This window comes from Notamacropus eugenii, chromosome 3 (assembly GCF_028372415.1).
Source record: "Notamacropus eugenii isolate mMacEug1 chromosome 3, mMacEug1.pri_v2, whole genome shotgun sequence".
Lineage (NCBI taxonomy): Eukaryota > Metazoa > Chordata > Mammalia > Diprotodontia > Macropodidae > Notamacropus > Notamacropus eugenii.
This window is the reverse complement of record NC_092874.1, coordinates 471,041,794-471,064,706: the sequence shown is the minus strand read 5'-3', so window position 1 is coordinate 471,064,706 and position 22,913 is coordinate 471,041,794. Positions and strand designations below refer to the sequence as shown.

At 39.6% G+C, this 22,913-nt stretch overlaps 1 protein-coding gene across 2 annotated transcripts in view; it reads right to left on the bottom strand.

Moving 5' to 3' along the window:
• The window catches only part of PDE1C (phosphodiesterase 1C), a 573,123-nt gene that overhangs the window by 462,331 nt on the left and 87,879 nt on the right, over positions 1 to 22,913 (bottom strand). For both annotated transcript variants that reach the window (XM_072598889.1, XM_072598887.1), the window contains exon 2: positions 22,464 to 22,559. In XM_072598889.1, coding sequence (XP_072454990.1) covers positions 22,464 to 22,530 — 67 coding nt within the window. In that variant the 5' untranslated portion in view covers positions 22,531 to 22,559. The remainder of the gene's footprint in view (positions 1 to 22,463; positions 22,560 to 22,913) is intronic.

Below are 22,913 nucleotides of genomic sequence, written 5' to 3'. Positions count from 1 at the left end.
AAAAATAAAATGCTATTAAGAGGGGGGGAAACAATATCTTCTGTGAAATAAGGTACTTCGGCTAATTTTGTCCCCTTTTTACAGATAAGAAAACTGAGATTGAAAGATTAAGTGGCTTGCCCATAGTCACATAGCTAATGGTAGAAGCAGGATGCAATTCTAGTTCTTCCCAATTCTGTCCACAACACTCTATCCCCTGCATCGTCTCTTAAATTGTTTTCCATCTACTGTCTACAATTTATCTTGTATGTGCTTACTTATTTAAATATCTCCTCCAGAAAAGTGTGAGCTCCTTGAGGGTAGGACCCTGTTTTTGTCTTTCCTTGTATTCCCAAATCTTAGCACGGTGCTTGGCATGTAGCAAATGCTTAATGCTTGCTGACTGAATAACTGTTTGACTGACTATCTCACTTTACTATGGGTAGATCATGGAAGGCTTCATGGGGGAGATGAAACCTGAGTTGGACCTTGGAGTAAAGAAGAATTCCAATAGATAGAGATGAGAAAGGAATGCACCATCAGAGAAGAGGGACTAGAACTGTTTGGCTACAGCATGGATTATGTGAAGGAGAGAGGTGTGGTAGACAGATCTGAGTATCGTTGTGGAGGGTCTCAGATACTCAGAGATTAGCATTTTCCCTCATGGACAGTAGTGAGCCACCAAAGGATTTTGAGCAGAAGAGTGACATGGTCAGTATGAGGAAGGCCATTTTGGCAGCTAACTGAAGGAGTGCAAAGGATGGAAAGGAGAGAGGAAGAGAATAGATACAGGGAGTTTCTTTAGGAAGCTGCAAACATAATTGAGGGGATGCCCATCAATGGGGAAATGGCTAAACAAGTTGTGGTATAAGAAGCTACAAAAATAATCCGAGAAAAAGTGACAAGAATTTGGACAAGGACAGTGAAGACAAAGAGGATCTCGAAGATGTCATGGGAGTAGAAAGAGAAAGGACACACAGTTGCCCAACTATGAACTCTGCATGCCTCGAAGCAGAGTTAGGACAGAAGTGCTCGATAAAACACTCCATGAATACGAGATCATAGAGCCAAGACTTGAGCCCGGGTCTTCTGCCTGAGTGTCCCCCCAGGTCTACACTACAAGCCACATACCAAAAAGAAGGAAGGAACCGGCATTAAGAACCTGAAAATCCTCTGTCTCCAGGCTCCTATTTAGAACATGAGGAAATGCAATCCTTAGTATGATTGAAATGGCTCTTTATAAATGAAAGTGTGGAATTAAAACTCAGCAGATAATCACCCCCAGTAGAAAGCTTTTTTTTTCTGAAACACAATCTATAATAATAACAATACCAGTAGAGTAATTTAACTGCCCTCTAAAGACTGGTAGAAAATAACTTCCCTGAAAAAATTACAGCTGTTTGCAGCTGCACACTCCTCTGCTCATACTGTTCCTCTCCAGAATCATTCTCCATGCCCTTCTCATCTTCCTTCCCCCTCTTCCCCATTTCTCATCCCCCTCGTCTCTCCCTCACCCTTTCCCTCTTCTCTGTCTCTTTCTCTGTCTCTCTCTGTGTGTCTATCTCTCTCTGTCTCTTTCTGTCTTTATCTGTCTCTATCTCTCTGTCTCTCTCTCTCTTTATGTCTCTGTGTCTCTCTCTTTCTTCCCTCCCCTGCTCTCCCTCTTCCCTTCTCTCTCCCTCTTCCTTCCCCTCTCCCTCTTCCTTTCCCCCACTCCCACCCTCCCTCTCTCTCTTTAGATATCACACACCTACAGATTGGCTAAGTGTGGCACCTCAAAGAGAACAGCTCTCCCAAACTTACCCCTTCCCCCAAGAACAGCTAAATTGCTGTTTCTACATAAAGTTGCCAAGTTCTAGGTCAAGAGCAAGAAAAGACAAGAAAGTTCCCCTTGACTGATCTCTGAGAAATATGGAGCTAAATGATGCCCATGCCAAGGCAGCCTCTTGGGAGCTGAGTACAGGTGACTGGGCTTGGCTTGACTGGACATGGATGGCTTACCTATCTAGGAGGGAGGTCCCTGCAATGCCTCTTCCTTTTGCCAAAATACGAGTTTGAAAAGAATTTATCACTTCAAACATTGTCGTTAGGACGCGTTAGTCATGTCAATGAATTATTACAATGAAGGTCACAACTATCATGGAAATGTGTTCTACGTGATTGCACATACATAACCTGTATCAAATTGCTTAATGTCTTGGGGAGGAGGGAAGGGAAGGAAGCAGGAAGAAAAATTTGGAATTTAAAATCTGATTTTAAAAAATGAATGTTAAAAATTGTCTTTATATGTAATTGAAAAAAAGAAAATACCATTAAAAAAAAGGTCATGATCCTCCTCCACTTCCTACCTTCATCACTTGTCTTTCTTTTCCTCCATTTTCTCCTCTATAAAATAAGGGTATTTCAACCTAATAGCAAAATTGATTTTTAAAAAGGAAAATTTCCAATTCTGGGTGGGCTGTGGGAAAATAGGTACATGAATGCAGTGTTGGTAGAGCTGTGTATTGGTCCAACCATTCTAGAGAACACTTTGGACCATGCCCCCAATCTATTAAACTGTGTATACCCTTAGACCCAACAAGGCTGCTCCTAGGTATACACTCCCAAAGAGATCAAAAAAATGGCATGTGAACCTAAGTCTTCAAGATTCCAGACCTATAATTAGAGCAAAATGTCTTTTAATGAGCCACTCTGACTTCATCCGAAAAGGAGAAAATAATGTAAACCTTGTTATGACTGGATTCACTAGTGCATAGATTCAGACACCTCAGGAGGAAAATTCATCCCCTCATGGCCCTCCAAAAATGCACTGCAACAAATATTTCTTAAGAATCTACTAGTCCCAGGCCCTGTGCTAAGCATTATGCCTCCCATGCTTCCCTCAGAATCCTCTTCCTTTCAGAAGCAACTTGAGTTCCATCTTCATCTGCCTTTCCTGATCTCCCAGCAAAGGCCAGTGCTCTCCATCCCCAGCTTACCTTGCATTTAATTCCACTTAATGTTTGTATCTTTCACTCTAGAATTATGTTCTACATACAAATATATGTACTTTTCCTTCCATTAGAATGAAGGCTCCTTAGGAGCAGGGAATGTTTCAGTTCTGTCTTTACATTCCCAGCACCTAGATCAGGGCTTGGCACATAGTAGGGGTTTAATAGATGCTTATTGATTGTTTGATTGCAAAGACACATATAAGTTTCTCTGGCAGAAACACAAAAAAATCAGAGATGAATGCTGAGAAAGTACACCCATGGTCCCAAAGAAAAGACATGTTAAAACACCTCCCCCCTACTCCTTTGCAGAAGTAAGGGTCCGTGGGTGTGGAAAATTACATACGTGGTCAGATTTTCTTAATATATTCATTGGCTTTACTGAATATTTTTCTCCTTTTAAGAGAATTTTTTCATTATAAGGGAAGGCTCTCTGGGAAAGGAAAAGAAACATAAGGAAATCCAGGCTGTGTAAAAACAAAAGAGATCAATAAAATATCATTTAAAAAATACTCTAATATAAGAGAATGAAAGATAAGTCCAAAGAAAGGGCCAGGCCAACTGCTCTGAGACCTTTGAGGAGGGACATCAGATCACTGACACCAGAGGGGAAGAAAGAAGAAGGTGCCAACTAGGATAGGCTTTGAAGAAAGGGAAGGACACTTCAACAGAGAGTGGTGGCAGTAGAAGATTGGGTCGGAAGAAAGTCCAATCCAAGCAGTAAAGACCTGGGACAGTACAGTCGGACTACAGGTCAGTTAGCCTAGAGCCAAAAACTGTCATTAAGGGCTCCCACCATAGGCTCCATTTCCCTACATATGTTTAAATGAAAAGAGTGGGAGGGACAAAACACTTCTTATCAATATTTTTCTCATTTCTAGGAAAAGATGGTTAAACTACACACCAAGTATTTTATCCAGCATAAAAACAAAGCAGCTTCTCAATTCTCAAAATAAAGGTCTTTACTTGACTCTCATATGATTGTCTTTCATACCTGCTAATATGAGCAGACACGTAACCAGCTGGGGATTTCCCAGGACACCTGATGTTCTGAGATTGGAACCCCAGCTCTCCCAGGTGACCTAAACAAGCTCAGTAACAATCCTGTTCCCCCAACTGACTTAGCTCTTTCAGATGGGAATTCAGCATAGTTAGATCTCTTCTTTCACCTCCAAACCCCCTTACCTTATGGGCCACATTCCACTTAAGAGGCCCCACCATCATCCTATCAGCAACTGTGTTCTAGGATGTGGACAGACACTAAAACGAGGACAGATACAGATACCCCAGTGGGGTCCAGAAGCTCCCTAGTGAAGTGAATCCCACATATTCTATTTTCCACTTCCATGCCTTTGCCCTGGTTGTTCCCACCCCCCTATGCCTGAAAAGCCACTTTTACCTCAGAGTCCCCCTCTTCCTTCAAATGCAACCCAAGCGCCACCTTTTATCCTCATGCCCCAAATACCCATGTCTTCCTTCCTCAACTATCTAGTATTTAGCAAGTCTGTATTGATTTGTACTGATTCTCTATAAATTTATCTGTTATTAACTATATATGTTTTTGTCTGTTCTGCACTCAAAAGTAGGAATTGTTTTATTCTCTGTATTTATATCTCTAAGACCTAGTCGAGTACCTGGCACATAGTAGGCACTCTATGAAACAGTCTGAGAATTGGGAAAGGCTTTATGAGTAAGATGGTGCTAAAAGGAGGAGAGGGACTCTATAACATGGCGGTAAGAAGGAAATGCATGTGGGTGGGGGGGAGGTTGAAGTACAAAAGCACAGAGAATGAAGGAACAAAAAGACGCCCAGCTTGGCTGGGTCACAGAGTCTAGGATGGCAAGTAAAGTCCATTGAGACCGGAAATAGAGTTTAGGGACAGACTTTGTGGGACTTTAACAGTTAAACAGAGAAGTCTATTATCCTAGAAGCAGTCGGGAAACTCTGCAATGGATGGAGTAAGAGAGTGATGTGGTTAAGATCTGGATGTAAGAAAAATGACTTTGGCAGCTGAGTGGATGATGGACCTTAGTGGTGAGAGACTTGAGGCAGGCGATACCACTTAGGACACTGTTGTAATCATCTAGCTGAGAAGCAGTTTGGAATTCTGCCCAAAGGGCTACAAAACTGGGAATACCCTTTAATACAGCAATACCACTGGCAGGTCTACATCCCACAGACATCCCCGAAAAAGGGAAAACGGCCTATTTGTACAAAACTGTTTATAGCAGCTCTTTTTGTGGTGACGAAGAACCGGAAATCAAAGACATGCCTATCTACTGGGGAATGGCACATGTAATATATGATTGCAATGAAATATCATTGTGCTATAAGAAATGACAAGTAGGAAGACTTCATAAAAACCTGGAAAGATTTACATAAACTGACGCAGAGTGAAATGAACAGAACCAGGAGAATGTTGTGCACAGTGACAGCAATGTTGTTCGTTGAAGAACTGTGAATGACTTCCTATTCTCAGCGTGCAATGACCCAAGACAATCCCAAAGGACTAATGATGAAGCAGACTACCCACTCCAGAGAAAGAACAGATAATGACTGAGTACAGACTGAAGCTTGCTACTTGTCACTTTCTATCATCTTTTTTCTTTTACTCGACTCTTCTTGTACAAAATTAGTAATATGGAAATGTTTTACTTGATTGCACAAGTATAACCTACATCTGATTGCTTACCACCTCAGGAAGTGGGGAGGGGAGGGGAGGAGGGAGGGATAGACTTGGAACTAAAAACTCTAAATAAAAAAATGTTTTTAAAAACTGATAATAAAACTGTAAAAAATCATCTAGGTGAGAGGAGATGAGGACCTGAAATAAGGTGGTAGCTGCGTGAATAGACAAAGAGATGGATGAGAAAAATACAAACTGCAAGGTTTCAATTTGAACCTGTGGGATGACACCAAGGTTGTAAACCTGGGAGTCCAGAAGAGCCTCATGGAGTCTAGAAGAAGAGAAGGTTTGGAGCTTGTCTATCCTCTATCTGAAGACTTCCAGTGAAGGGCAACCCATTCCTTCCCAAGGCAGCTGCTTTCACTTTCTAATGGTTAAGAAATCTTCACCTATGCAAAACTGAAATCTTCCTCTTTACAACTTCACAAATACCCCTAGTTTTCCATTCTCAGGGCCAAGTAAAAGAAATCCAACCCTTCTTCCACATGGCATTCCCTCAGATACTTGGCGCCTTTCTAAGTCTTCAGTCCTCAAGCAGACTCCAGTCACCACCTGCCATCTTGGTTACTATCATCTGGATATGCTCAAGTTTGCTAATGAGCTTCTTAAAATGAAGTGCTCAGACTTGAACATGATATGTGATGGGTGGCCAGCAAGACTGTCACCTCCCTCTTCATAGACACTGTGTCTCTCTTAATGCTTCTATTTGGGGCTTCCATCTCACACTGTTGCCTCCCCATTGTCACCCCATGATCTTTTTCATAGTAACTGTTGCCTAGCCACTACTGTACTTGTAGAGTTGATTGCTTGAACCCAAGTGTAGAACTTCACATTTATCTTTCTCAAATTGCACCTAATAAATCTAGCTTATCATTCTAGTCAGTCACCATCTTGCATAGACTGTTCCCCAATATTGGTGAGTACTCTGTCCTCTACCCTGCCTCTTAGGATCCCCAGCTTCCTTCAAAGTATAAGGGAGGCTTTTTTCTGATCTCACCTCACCCCATAAGCTGCTCAAACTTGTTCCCTCTTAAAACTACTTGTGTATAATTTGTATCTACTGATCTGAGATATACTCTATCCCCAAGTAGAACATAAGCTCATTGAGGGAAGGGACTATTTCATTACTTCATTTTTGTCTCTATCCCCAGTACCTAGTGCAATGCCTGACATATAGCAGGCCATCATTAAATATTTGGTGATTTCAATTTTGGATGCTGATTCTCTCATCTGATGTGTTGATTCTCCTTCTCATCTGCCTTTTATCCAAGTCACTGATAAAAGTTTTAAGTAGATGAACATACTTTCATTTATTCATCTACTTCTTTGTTTAATTTATTCTTTACTTAACCTACACCAAATAAAATGAGCATTTCCATATACACAGTCAAGCAAAAAAGAGAATTCAATATGAAATCGTGAATTTATGTTAGAGAAAGCTTGTATTTCTTTTTAAGTATACAATTAATTCAATGTGTAACTTTCAAAGCTGCCCTGTCTGCATCTTCCTCTGGTCTTCCCTCTGTCCTCTCCTTCATATTGAAAAAATTCTTCAATAACCCTCTTTTCATTCTTTTCTTTTTTCCTTTTGGCAATCCCTCCCCTTTCTCCCATCATTGGGAAAAAAAGAGGGAAAAAACCCTTGCAATAGACATACATATTCAAGCAAAGGAGATTCGTACATTAGCTCTGTCTGAAAATGTGTCTTTCTGCACTGAGTTCATCACTTGTCAGGAGGTAAGGAGCATGCTTCATCGCTGATCCTTATCAGATTATGGTTGGTCATTGTATTGATGAGAGTTCTCAATCTGAAGGGACTTTTATACCAGGGTACCCACTAAGAGTGTCTGAGTGAAAGAAGGAATTGTCAGACCTAAGCATTACAAGATTATTTTTGGCAAATGATTAGAAAGGAGGTCTGACCATAGCACGCTGTGGTTAAACAATCATCAGTAGATTCCTGTTGCCTCCAGGATAAAAGGTAAATGCTGCACCTTCACATTTCAAACCTTCATGATCCAGATCTGGTCCTACCTTTCCAGATTTATTTCATATTCCTCCACTCTTTCACTGCCTTCTGAACCCCATCTCCATGACTTTTTAAAAAATTTATTTGTTTTAACATTCTTCTTTTATTTTAATTTCCAAATTCTCTCCCTCCTTTTCTCCTCTCCCCCACAACATGATTTCAATTATACATGTGAAGTCATACAAGACACGTTTCTGTGTTGGCCATATTACAAAAACTAGATCAAGAAAAATAAAGTGAAAATTATGCTTCAATTTGCACTCAGAGTTTATCAGTTGTCTCTCTGGAGTTGGATAGCATTTTTTGTCATGAGACTTTTGGAATTATCTTGGATCATTGTATTGATCAGAGTAACTAAATCTTTCATAGTTGATCATCATTACAATATTAGTTTTACTGTGTACAATGATCTCCTGGTTCTGCTCACTTCACTCTGCATCAGTTCACATAGGTCTCCTGAAACCATCTCCTTCATTATTTCTTATAGAACATTCCATCACAATCATATATATGTTCATATGTTCAGTCATTCCCCAGTGGATGAGCATCTCCTCAATTTCCAATTCTTTGCCTCCAGAAAAGGAGTTTCTATAAATATTCTTGTACTTATAGATCCTTTCCATTTTTTTAATTTCTTTGGTATATAGGTCTAGTAGTACTATTATTCAGCCAAAGGGTACGCACAGTTTTACAGCCCTTTGGGCATAGTTCCAAACTGTTTTCCAGAATGGTTGTATCAGTTCACAACTCCAACAACAGCTAATTAGTATTTCTATTTTCCCTCATCCTCTCCAGCACTTGTAATTTCTGATAGGTAGGAAGTGGTACCTCAGAGTTGTTTTAATTTGCATTTCTCTAATCACTAGTGACTTAGAGGATTTTTTTATGTGACTATAGATAGCTTTGATTACTTCTTCTGAAAACTGCCTATTCATATCCCTCGATCATTTACCAATTGTAGAATAGATCTTATTTTTATAAATTTGACTCAGTTGCCTACATATTTGCTACACAAGATCTTCCAGAGAAACATGGTGTAAAACTTTTTGGTATTACTTCATTGTCTATGGCACCTTTTACAAAATGTAATTTCCATGATTATCTCTTTTTATTAGGTCTACCCTCTACCAAGAAAACCCCAAATGGGGCCAGGGAGAGTCAGACACAACTGAGCTACAAAAACATTGAAGTTCCCAAAGCACAGTATACAAGCTATCTCACTTAATCCTTACAACAACCCTAGGAGGTAGGTGCTATCATTATCATCCCATTTTATAGATGAGGAAACTGAGACAGAGAAAGGCTTAGGGATTTGCCATAGGGATGCCCAGGTAATAGATGTCTGAGGCACGATTCAAAATCAGGTCTTTGTGACCCCAAGTTTAACACTCTAACCACTGTACCATTTCACTGCCTGAAAAACATTTGCTCACATTTATGCAGTACTCTTATGTTTGCAAAACATATAACATATTTTATCTCATCTGAACTTCACAATAACCATGTGAGGTTTCCTTATTTTGTAGATGAGGAGATGGGACACCATGCTCAGGGTTTTCAGTATCTTCCAACAGGAGCCAGCAAGACATTCTGCATGCCTACGTGCAGAATTCTAGGCATCATTTGTATCTCTGGAATCCAAAACAACATTCCAAACTTCTCAGAGCTGTGACACTGGGATAACCAGTGGTCCAGGATGTGATAGAAGGAACTCCTACTGAAGGCCAAGGCTGGGCTCAGTGAGCACTGAGGTCTCTGCCAGCTCTGAGAGTCCACCCATTGTATAATGGCATGTATTTGCTTTAGACTAGGATGAATTCATTTTACTTTGTTTTGAGAATTTAGGGAAAAAATTCATAATCCCCCTTGACATAATTGGACATACTCTAGGGTAGGGGCTAAGCTAGGGGTCTGTGGATAGATTTCAGGGAATCTGTGAACTTGGATGAAAAAAAGTTATATCTTTATGTCAATACTATTAATTTCTTTTATAATCCTTTGTGTATTTTATTTTATTTCTTTAAAAATGTAATTCTGAGAAGAGAGCCATAGGTTTCACCAGGATGCCAAAGAGGTTCAGATTTCCTGAAACTGCAGTTTTGAAGAGCCCACATTTTAACCTTTGTGAGACATAGGATGAAGTAGCAGATGGACTATTGGCCTTTGGAGTTGGGAAAACTTAGTTTCCAATGATGTTCATTAGCACTGGCTGCATGATAGGTCATTTAACCACCTCAGCCTCAATTTTTCCATCTCTAAAACAGAAATAATATTAGTGTTTGTGTCACATAGAAGGATCAAAGGAAACAGTGCAGGAAAATGCTTCAAAACCCTAAAGAATTATGCATAAAAATTAAAGCAATTTCATCTATGTTCATGGTCTAAAACATCAAAAATCTTAAAAAAGTAAAAACCAAATGAACTGTCAGAAGGGAAATTTAATACCTAATCTGTATGTACTGACTCGATATCCCCTCCTCTGCTAGCCACCAAACCTATGGATTTCCAATGGAACTCAACTGTGTCCCTCCTTCCTTCCAGAATCATGGAAAAGCAAAAAGACAGAAGCTTATTGTGGCTGAAACTTCAGTAAAGCAGCACTCTGTACAGAAAATGTACAGAAGAAATGACAGATCTGGGAAAGGAAGCCAGAATGGATGCACACCCACTAGGCCTGAAGCAAAAGGTACTGGCATTCAGTGGAGGCCAATTCCCCAGAAGCCACTTGGAGCAGTAGCTAAGGCTAGTAAAATGTGAATTGCCCAATACAGGAATAAAACTGAGACAATTCTGAGGCACAGCCACTGGGGAAACTACCACCAAAGGGAAAGGAGTCAGAAAGTGAGCAATAGGGGAATGTAAGAGGAAAAAAGACTAAAATGACCAATGATCTCAGAAAGAAAGGCCTTGAGTACAAGCAGATAGACCAACAGGGAAGATATTAGCAACAGAAGGTCAAGTAAATGAGTCCTCACATCTATGAGACAAAGGAAAATTAATTCATAGGCTAATAACAGGGTTCATCATATGAGGCAGAGGACCCTGAGGATTCTCATGAAAGCATGGAACCAAAATAGGATGTTTCTGAATGGTTTAAGAGACAAACTGTGAAATCTGAGACATAATTATGAAAGCGGAATTTATGGTCTATGGAGCAGAATCAAGTGGAATAGAAAAATTTGAATCAACTGAGATGAACCTCACCAAAGAAACAAAAGAGAGTGAAAATGCAAGCTAAGAGCAATTCAGAAGAAGAAAAGCAAAAACCAATAATGTTTTTAAAATGCATGACCTTTACATAAGCAAAACATATTAATCTCAAAGATGGGTGCATTGAGACAATTTAAAGGTTATGTTTCATCCAGAAGAATACAAGTCTTAGCCTGAACACTATGAAGCAAGAAATATACAAGAAAATTACTCAAAATTTCTGATCATAGAAAACAAAGTACCAATTTAAAGAATCCAGAGATCATCTCCAGAAAGGAAAAACAAAACAAAACCTTATGAAGCAAGAGATAATAAATCCAAGATAATAAATTTAGCAAATTCCAATGACAACAAATTCTGCAAATGATCAGGAGAAAGACCTTCAAACATAAAGGAAAGGGAATTAGAATAACACAAGACTATTCTGCACTCACCAGAAATTGCAAGAAGAAATGGAATAATGTGTTCTAAAGAGCAAAGGAGCTCAAGACACAATTCAAGGTAAAATGCCCTACCAACTCGAGCCTAAGCATTCATGAAAAAGGGCACTCAGTGAAAAAAATAGCATTGAAGAATTTCTACAAAGAAAAGCAAACCTGAACAAATTATTAGCTTTGCAAATATCCAAGACAACAGAAACGTAATAAAGGTAAACAAGTATCATTACCAAGAAAGGCACAGACAACAGGGGAAAAAATTACCTCCACAAAAAAAGTAACTAAAAACAGAATGATGTCTATGAGGTTAACAAAACAGCCACAAAAAAAAAACAAAAATAAAATAAAGGAAAATTAAGAGATTTCTTTCTAAAAATACATAAAGAGACAAGGGTGAAAGTCATGTAGAAAAAGGAATAATAGAGAAACAAACTTGAAACATCATGGACTAAACCACATATACCTGGAATCAATGTTTTTTGTAGGAATAAACTGCAGAATGGGAGAACATACAAAAGGGAGGAAGAAGATATCAGAGATCATGTGATACACCTAATTAAGTCAATGGTTAACAAGGAAGGGAAAATAACCCTTGATGATTGTGCACTCAGTGCCACCTCTGAGATGAGATGCAACAGAGAATGGATCAATTCTGCACCACTCATGCTCATTTTGGCCTGATATTTAGCACCAATAAAATAGAGGTCCTCCACCAGCCAGCAACACACCTTCCAAACATGGAAAAATCAGTCACAGAAAATGGAGAGATTTTGAATGTGGTGGCAATATACTTTCCAGGGATATACACACAGATGATAAGGTTAATGCACACATTGCCAGAGCTACCTCAGCATTTGGGACATTCCAAAGGAAAGTGAAGAAGAAATATTAGACTGCCTACCAATCTGAAGGTCTACAGAGCCCATGTACTGACCTCATTGTTGTACGCCCATGAATCCTGGACAGTCTACCAGCACCATGCCAGGAAATTGAATCACTTCCATTTAAACTGTCTTAGAAAGATTTTGAAGATCATCTGGCAAGATAAGACATTGGACGCTGAAGTCCCTTCTTGAGCTAAACATTCAAAGTCTACTAAAGAGAGCGCAGCTCCAATGGGCTGGTCACATTGCTTGAATGCCAAACGTAAGCTTGCCTGAAAGATTGTTTTATGGAGAACTCACACAAGGCAGATGCTCATATGGAAGTCAGAAGGAGCAATAAAAAGACCCTCTCAACGTCTCTTTGAAGAACTTTAGTACTATTATGAAACATGAAAGACACTGGCATAGGGCTGTCCAGCATGGCATGTCCACATCAAAGAAGTCACTGTGTTCTATGAGGAAAGCAGAATAGCTCAAAAGAAACATGAGGTGTGCAAATTTAGGGACATATCCACTCCAAATATTCACATGGACTATCTGTGCCTGACCTGTGGTAGTGCCTTCTGAGCTCATGTTGATCTGATCAACCGCAGTCAGACACACCGTACATTGACCCCAACACAATGATGTCATTGTGGTCCTCTTCAAGAACAAAGGACAGCAATGAACCTTTGCAGCCTCTCAGGAAGAAAAGGCCCTATGGGAGAATGGGTGAAGAAGTAAAGAAAGGGACTGAAATAAAGAAAGAAATCTCATTTCAGTGGTAGGAGGGAGTCCTAATGAAGGACAATCCTATGGAGAAGAGAGAGGTTCTATAAAGGGAGGGTGGGTACCTCATAATGGGTATTATCTATACAGATTTCATGCTTAGAGAGACCAGTCTTCCTGCCTCAGGAGAAGGGTAATCAGAGTTTCTGGGGCAATGGCACCCAGAAAGGTCGGAACGTATGGGTCCAGAGAAGACTTCATGGCAAATGGGGAAAATTATCATAGGAAGGGCAAAAGGAAGAAAAAAATTGCATAATCAGTCATTTCCACATTATCTACAATCTCCTAGAAGTGGTTTTATAACTGTTACTTATGGGATGGTAACTAATGAAGCACATCTCCCTTTTTAACTAGCAATGTATACTATGGGAAATAAAAAGTCAGCCAGAGAACAAGGATTGTGCTTTTCTCACATGTGGCCAGGCAGGGAAGGGCACAGGTGATGATCAGAGCATTTCTAGCAAATGGAGGAAATGAGTTATTATTGAAGGGTCTTGGGGAGATTGGAAAGAACCAAACCAGATGAATTTTAACAATAAAAGAACATTCCATGACCAGAACGAGGTGGGCCACAGGGACAGTGTTTAAATGCAACAAGTTCAACAAAGAAAGAAAGAAGCAAAGACTCTCAAGAGTTAGAAGGGTCCTCAGAGGCTGTCTACTCCAGCCTATACTCCTCCAATGAATGGCAGTATACAATCCTGTTGATGACTTCCTGGGTGCATTCCCTACAACATTCCCAGCTTAAGGCTTGGCAGTGGGAAACACTCAATGAATGTTGAATGAATGGGATTGAAGCTTCTTGCATACCCCACCCTTCAGTCCTTCTGCAGCTTTGGGCAGTGGTTTGGCATGGAGTGACTCCTCTTTCCTGATTGGCTCTTGTTCTAAATTGCTTCTACCTCCACCAAAGTGATGCAGATGTCTCCTTGTTGGTATTTGTTATAGTTTTGTCCTGCCCTGAGATTTCATCAGAGGGAATGTCCTTCCACTTATATGATTTATGTATAAATGATTTATTATGATTTATGATTTATTTTTAACTTAGAGTCTCAGAGTATTACTAGACGTACCTAGAGAGACTTGCTTAGGGTCACACAGAGGATATATGTCAGAGGTAGAACATTAAAAAAAAAAAGTCTTCAAGTTCCAAGTTCAGTTCTCTATCCACTGGTCCATGGCTTGGGATACAGAGACAAAAAATCCCTGCTCTCAAGAAATTTCTACATCTAAAATGTACACAACTAAATCAATATGAAATATATATATGAAGCAATTGGAGGGAGTGGGTAAGGGGGGAACATTGTGTTAAGGCATAGAAACAAGAGATAGTATGTCATATGTGGAGAATGAGAAATTGACCAATGTCCAGTCCTGAATCCCAGACAATACCAATCAATAAGCATTTATTAAGAACCATGAGCCAGTCACTGCACTAAGGATTGGAGGTTTAAAATAAAAAAAAAAAAGCCCAAACAGTTCCTGACTTCAAAGAGCTCACATCCTAACAAGGGAAATCATAAAAGCGTGTAAGGTAGGGCTTCATTGATCATCCCACCTCACTTCAAAGTAATTACCTTTGTTAGGTAAAAATGCTTCTCGATTCACTCAGAATTACACAGGAACAGAGCCTGTCTGCCTCCTTAAATCAAAGGCATTGTGTGGGATCCTTGGTCACACCCTAAGGAATTTGTAGAAAAGGAAAAGCTATCTTAGAAGCATGTAGAGATTCTAAAGGTCTGGATGTAGAGAAGAAAGAGTGGGGCAATACAGGGCTAAGCCCAGAACTAGCAGCCCAGGAGAAAGAAAAGGCAAGACTGAACTATGGCAGACAAGGGAGATCTCATGAAGATAAATATCCAGGCTATGCAGTGAATCAAAGTGGAAGACCTGCCACCAGTGTACATAACGATTCAGGAAGGTCTCAGTGAAAGGTTACCTCTTTTCTCCAACTTCCTCTCCTAATGCCTGTCTAGCTACATACACTATAATATAATAATAATAAATGTTTATTACCCAAACATTTTTAATAACCTGAATTTTGCCTTAACCACAAAGACAAAAGAGGTTCTAGAGTTGGAGAACCCAACTTCCACCTAAATGTTAGGAATTTTCCTAACTGAAGACTGGGAACAAATGTGATTAATCTCATACCTTTTCATTTACAACAAATTTATTTTGTCCCCCTGCTTAAACTAGCTAATTATTGCCACAGGGTGTCATATGTATATAAATCAGTACATAACAGATATGTATAGTGTAGATGCAAGTTTCTCTGCAGTCATTCTGAGTCCTAGCCTTGCTGGAGATACAAGACTTTCAATTCATGGTCCCTTGACTATCTTCCTTTTGGGGTCTTTGGGGTAAGCTACAACCCCTGGAGTCTAGGACCTCATTCCTCATCTCAAGAGACACTGGCACAGGTTCTCAATTTTTTATGTCATGGACCCCTTTAACAAGCTGGTGAAATCTATGGACCCCTTCTTTCAATGTAAAATATACATGGAATGTAAAGGAAATTAATTATATTGAAATACAGTAATCAAAAATATTTTTTAAAACAAGTTTACAAACCCCACGTTAAGAATCCCTGTTCTGTAGAAACTAGAACATGACCCTACTATCCCATCTATGTTCCTGATGAAATTAACAACCAATGAGACATTGCCCCCCCAAGAGTCACAGACAAGGGGAACTCTCTCTTATTCTCATGAGAAGGCTCATAGTATCCTAGATGTAGAACAGAAAGAGATGTCAGAAACCATCTAGCCCTTCTCCATTTTACAGATAAAGAAACTGAGGCCCAGGGAAAAGAAGTGACTTACTCAAGGTCTTCTACTGTATAAATTCTGGAAAGGTTTCTGTCCATGGATTTGTCACAGTCTGACCTCCAAGAAATAGGCTTAACTTGGAAACCTGGGAGCTGACAGAACCCTCTAGACAAGAAAAAGAGGTATTTTATATAGCCAGATTTCTAACTAGTGATAAAATTCTAGTGAACAGCAGTCCTTTCTATGGCAACCAAGGCAAATGAATCATTAAGAGCAGCAACTCCATTCAAACTCAATATATATAAAATATATGATATATTATGCAGTATATATGTGTGTATGTATATGTTTTATGTGTATATCTATAGGTACATAGATATACATGTGTATATATGTGTGTATATACATATGTATTTATATGTACACACACATATATGTATATGCATATATGCACAAAGATACTATACTTAGCGTTGGGGATGCCAAGATCCAAACCAACCCAACAAGCATTTGTTAAGGACTTCTGAGAGTCATCATGGCATAGTGGGTAGTGAGCTAGCCTAGGACCTAGGAGACATGGGTTCAGGGTCTGTCTCTGATACACACTGTGAGACCCAGGGAATCTCCCAATGCCCCAGACAACTCCCTTAGATTATAAATTGCAGAGAAGGGACCAGTTTGGATAAGTAGAGGGAGGTCCGCCATCTGAGCATTCTCTTCATCGGTGAAATCCCAGGTCCAATCCCTATCCTGCAGGACACCATCGGGATACCATGGTCCAGTCCTGCATGTTCTAAGCCTCTTTATGTGTGCCTGGCATTGTGCCAAGCAACGGGAATGAAAAGACAAACCCAAAACAATCCTTGTCATCTGCATTCAGCAGAGGGACACATATTCTCAAAAAAAAATGATCATTTGAGAAAAAAAGATCACTCACAACTTGGAGGATCAGAAAGAATCACCATAGGGTCACCCATGAGGGAAGTCTTAAAGAAAGTTCAGAATTCCAAGAGGCAGAGGTGAAAGAAGGATGAATTCCAAGTATGAGAAAGAACCTCATGGAAGGAGAAGCTGGAATGCCAAGTTTGGGGAATAGCAGGTTGGCCATTTGGGCTGAAACATAAAATATAATGGCAAATTTTTTTGAATGGCCCAGTCTCTGTGCTATGGTTAGGTGGGGTAAGAAATGTCAAAAAAAAACATTATCCAATTTGGGATGGAAATTAGCACATTGAGAAGGCTGGGTGAAAGAGACCAAATAACCCGATGTAGCTTCTCAACTTGAGTGAAGAATTCAGTTATTTGCTAACATGATTTTAAGGGAGGTTGGTCTCCTCTACACGCCTTCATCAGTAATCAAATACTTCCAAAATAGACATACCTGTAGTTTTTTCTAACTGGTGAGAGAATACCTCAGAGACCACTGGAGAAAATGTTGGTTGACAGGAGCTTTTGCTTTTGAAATCTATTCCAAGTAAACTATCATATAATATGCAACAAAAGAGGGAGACGCCTATGCACAAATGTATTCCAGATGTCACATAAGCTAGATAAACTAGAGATCTTATTTCTAGTGGAAAAACTATGCTTTGTAGGTACCACGGAGACTAGCAGGAAAGGACGCAAAACTATATTCTGCAAGAGTATACTGAATTTAAAAGAAAATCAAATAAAAAGGCAGTGGGAGACTACTGTATGTTAAGAAGATAAAATCATAGAAGGAAATCCATATAAACAAATGGGAACCACGGGGTGGGAAGTATCTCAAGAGCAGAAGAAACAGAAGTGATATTGCTATGGAGGTATATGACAGACCACCTCAACAGAAGGAAATAGAAGACAAGTTGGGTGGGCAGAGGTTGCAAATCTAGGATGGAGACATGATATTATAGATACATTATATTTCTAGATTGCATTTTACATATGTATATATAATATTTATAGATATTATAGATATAATCAGTTATACATACAACTGCTGAAACTCTCTCTTTCCTCTCTGTCTCTGTCTCTCTGTCTCTCTTTCCCCCAAAAAAGCAGAGCACTGGAATAAGGCATGTATTATAATTTCATTTTTAGACAGACAGAAGTGACATGTGAAAATAATACTCTCAACCCAACTGTGACCAACAAGGTGGTGTTGAAACAGAAATGAAAGGAATCTTGGAATGGATGTGACAACTCCATTGTACAATTTGTGATGAGAAAGGAAAGGAAAACCAGCATAATCTGGCATGCACACTGGATTTAATGGAGAGCATAACTTTGAAACATTCAAAGCAAGAGGTATCAACCTAGCGTACATGAACTTTAAAAAAATATTTCAATAAGTGCATTCAACATGATTAATTTCCTTTATAATCCTATGTATTCTACTTTATGTATTTAAAAAAATTTTTTGTTCTGGTCAGAGGTCATAGACTTCACCAGAATACCAAAGGGTCCATGATAGAAAACAGATTAAAACCCTGGTTCAGAGAAAGCATAAGGAAGATTAAATGGCTTAATATTTTGCAGGACAAGTCAGCCCAAGAGAAATGGAAAGTCTCCAGAACATTTTGAAGACACAAGCAAAAATTATTTTAATAAGAAAGGAGACTGAGCAAATGCCTAAGTATCTGCATGTGGAAATCTTTAGCCAACTTGGGCTTTGAAAAACCATGCAGAAAAGATGGAAGCAGTGACAACTAATTGAAGATAAATCCAAAAGAGTAGCGTGGCCCTACGAGCATAGTGACAGGCACACTAAATGCCAGAATCAGTCAATGCTGGTGATAGATGTTAAGGGTGCAAAAAGAGACCTTCCTTTATCTATGTTGGCTGAAAAATAAAGTTCAAAAGACTACCACCAAGGGGGGATGAGATGGAGGTAATCACTGATGGAGGAAGGCTAAACTACTCAACTCTTATTTGGCTTCTGCTTTTTCTTCCACACAGAATAATCTTTGGACCTGGGGGGAAAGAATTTAAAATAGTTATCAGTGAGTTGAAACCTGAGAGTAAGATAAGTGAGGAGATGATAAGGCTGTAACCTAGATGTCCTCAAACCTGTCCATACAAATCACATCCTGGGTTACTGAAATAATTGGCAGATATGATCACTGGACCCTGCCTATGACCTGTAAAAGTCAACATAGAATTTGAAAGGTGTCACAGAACTAGAGGGTAAATGTCCGGGTTTTCAACAGAGAGAGAAAAATGGACTCTGCATACTATTGATGAGCTGGATGTCTATGCCTGGAAAAATTCTAGAACACAGTGTAAAAGGAATGATTTGTGAGCACTTATAAAGAGAAACCAAGGATCACAAGAGCCAGAGTAGGTTAATCAAAAACAGGTGGTAGTAGTAGTACTAGTAGTAGCAACAGTAGCAGCAGCAGCAATAATAGTAGTAGTAATAAAATTATATCCTGTATTTCTATAACACTTTAAGGTTTACAGAATATTTTAGGGTTATCTCCTTTGTTCTTCCCAGCAAGCTAGAAGGTAGACATGATTATTAACTTCACTTTAAAGATGAGGAAACTGAGACTCAGAGAAGCTAAGCCATTTGCCCAGAGTTGCGTAGCCAGTAAATATTTAAGACAGGATTTGAACTCAGGCCCTCTTGACTCCAAGTCCCGAAATCCAACCACTGTGTTACCCAGTTGCCTCAGTCATACCAGACTCTACTAAATGTCATCTTATTAGATTTGACACAATGCTTTAGCCTGCTGAGATATTTTTAGATCTAAACTCTCACCTAGATCATTTTGAATACAGATTGCTAGCTATCCATCCCCTACTTTATGTCATCTACAAATTTGACAATATACTTTGTAAGCCTTCATTCAATCCATGGCTTAAAAAAAAATGTTGACCATCATAGGGCATTTCACTAGCAACCATTCTCCAAGATGACATCAACCTATTAGTGACTACATTTTGGGTTTAGTCATTTATTGGGTCTGAATCCACATAAGTGCTAACATTGAACCTACATCTCTCTGCATTATCACTAAGGATCTAATAAAGAATTTTTTTCAAATGCATTACTGAAATTTAGGTAAACCATGTTTATAGTATTCCCTTGAACTTGTGGTCTATTTTTTCTAAAAAGTCTAGCATGACTAAGAGCTATCATGTGGGGAGAGGGTTGGCCTTTTCTTGCCCTCAGAGGGCAGAAATCCAAGAACTGCCTAAAAGTAGATCAGGCTGTCTCAAAATGGAGTGGGGACCCTCCTAGTCAGACATCAAAAGACGCTTAAGGAGGCCCCATGAGGGACAGTGTACCCTTGTCCGAGGGACTGGGTCAAGTTCAAGAGATCCGAGGAAGCCAGAAGGAACTGTAGAGATCATATATCCTTAACTCCCTACAATGCAAAGCTCCTTGAGGGAGACTTGGAACTCCAACATCTAACAGAGCTCCTGGCATAGAATAGACCTATGATAAACACTTATTCATTGGTTTCTGGATACATAAATTATCTGCATCTGAACCTACTTCTATTGGCAAGTCTCTACGACCTCCCCAGGGCAGAATTCTTCATATTTTTATCAATAGTCATAACTCATATTTATGCAAAGCTTTCTGAAGTTGATAAAGAGCTATCCACACAAGTCTGTGAAATAAGTAGGTCAAGGATTCTTATGCCTGTTATACAGATGAAAAAGCTGGTGTACAGGGAGGTTAGATGGGCTCCCCTTGGTCACAAAGCTAATAATATTGGTTGAGGCATCATTCAAACCTAGGTTTCCTTATTCTAAGACCTGGTCTCACCACTATGTTTGATATTCAAATTATTATTGTCGTCTGTTTTTTTAGGAAACTACCTTCAATTTTCAGAGGACTAACTCTAGTTGAGTTCTGGAATTTATGGAAGTGGTTCAGAGAAAGCCTTTCCATACCACTGGTAGCTTTATAAAAGTCAGTCTTGTTTCCTTTCAGTCACCCTGTCTCCAGACTGAAGAGTCATAGGGTCACACAGTTAGAGGTGGAAACTACCTTAGGAATCATTGAGTTCAACACTTTTATTTATGACTACAAGTGACTTGTCCAAGAACATACAGGCAGGACTTGGACCCTCATCGGATGACTCCAAACCATTCTATATCCCTAATCATCCCAATGAGGTCACTCCCTTTCCTTGTTAATGACCTCTCGCTAATAAATTAATGAGGAACATGGGTTGAGAGAGGAACAATTTCTTGAAGAACCATAAGACAAAAAGAGGGCCTTGAGTAGTTATCTGGTCTGCCAGAACCTTATCTATACCACCTCAGAGATCTGTAAAACCCATTATGTTCCACTACCTTCAGCTGAAATTCCCCAGTTTTCTTCCCTAACCCATTATTTGATAATGCTGGCCATAACTACTGCTTTGAAATGAGATCATGCATGGAAACCATTACACAAAGGTCAGATATGAAGAGGATGAGGAGGATGTCATCACGATCAGGCTCTCATATCTGAAGATTGTGATGAAATCACTGGGATGTTACCCAGCAGGGGATCATAGAAGCATAAGCTCAGAGCTGAAAAAGACTTCAGGAGCCATCCACTGTAAGCCCTTTATTTTAATTAAACCACAGAGGTGAAGTCACTTGATCAAGGTCATACAGGTAACAAGTGGCAGTATTTGAACACAGATCCTTTGACTCCTAACCCAACCACCTTTCCACTGTATCATGACACAGCTTGATAGTATGATCAAGATTGCTAAAGAAACAGATGAAAGATGAACATGGTTACAATTCTAAATGATAGCACAAGTTATAAAAATCCTTTGTGGGAGAAGAGCCCAGCAGAGACACCCCAAGGATGATATAACCAAATTTCATCATCGCTCACACACCTTTCCAGCTGTTGATTCCATCGCTGCTGAATTCACCAGCTGAAAACCCAACACCATTATCATGACAAAAGGCGGTAGGTTATAGATGGCAGCGGGTAGGAGGCTTAATGACTTAATTCTGAAATGCTCTTGTCAGGCATTTAAGCTGCCTCATGAGACTTTTCATTGTGACAAATTCTTGCAGGTACATTTGGCGACATGGATTTTGAACACAATGCCACTCCAACAAAGGACATTTGTGAGAAAATCCCCAGTGACAGACAATTGGCTTTCCTCTTTTGACATGGTTATATTTTTGTTGTGTCTGGGGTGGATGGGACAAGCTTCAAAGGTGCCATCTTAGCCTACACAAATACCCAATTTGGCCTCTGTGCTGAAAGGTTAGGTCACCTTACTCAGCCAGTGAAAGAGCTACAAAACTGGGAAGGAAAAGGGTCAGTATAGTTGACTCAAAATGCAAGCTCACGATGTTGAAAAATACAAGAAAAGCCAAAGGAGGCAATGCTTGCAAAGAAAGTGACATCGGGGTATAGCTCAGGTGCCACCATTGACGCAAGGCCTTTCTTGATAATAATAACCCCAGGTACTAACCTTCTCTCCATCTTGGAATTACTTTGGTTTACTTTGTGGAAATATTGCATTGACTGCTCTGTGCACAGGCTGTATCCTAAAAGAATATAAGCAACCCCACCTGATCTTTGGTCTTTGTATCTCCAGTGCCTAGTCCGATGCCTGGGACACAGTAAGTGCTTACTAAATGTTTGATGATTGACTGTTTGATCCTCCACATTCCCAGAGGAAACTCTAAAACTAGAAATGCTTTCACTTCCTCCACAGAAAGACTCAACATCTATACAAAAAAGTCCCAGTTTACCTTGTTCTCCTGTGTCTCCTGTGTCTGGATTTTCCATGACTTCTTCAGGCAAGTTCCATTCCTCCATGGTTTCTTCCCTTGTTGGTGTTCCAGATTCTAGCCGAAATCAAGCAAAAGAAAGTATCCCCAGTCAGCTGGTTGGTGATAATAATGACAACAATAATGTCTTGGGGATTATCAACGATGTACAGGAAAGGTTGGGTCTATACCCCAGCTGATGAGGCATAGCGCCCATGTCTTGGGTTGGTGCCACCCTTAAAGCAAAGACTGTTTAAATAGAACCAAAGAGGGAATGTCTCAAAGAAGGGAGACATAACAAGGTAGCATTTGCATAGCCCTTTAAGGTTTGCAAAGTGCTTTACAAATATTATTTCATTTTATCCCTCACAATGATCCTGGAGGTAAGTGCTATAATTATTCCTATTTTATAGATGAGAAGACTGAGTTTGA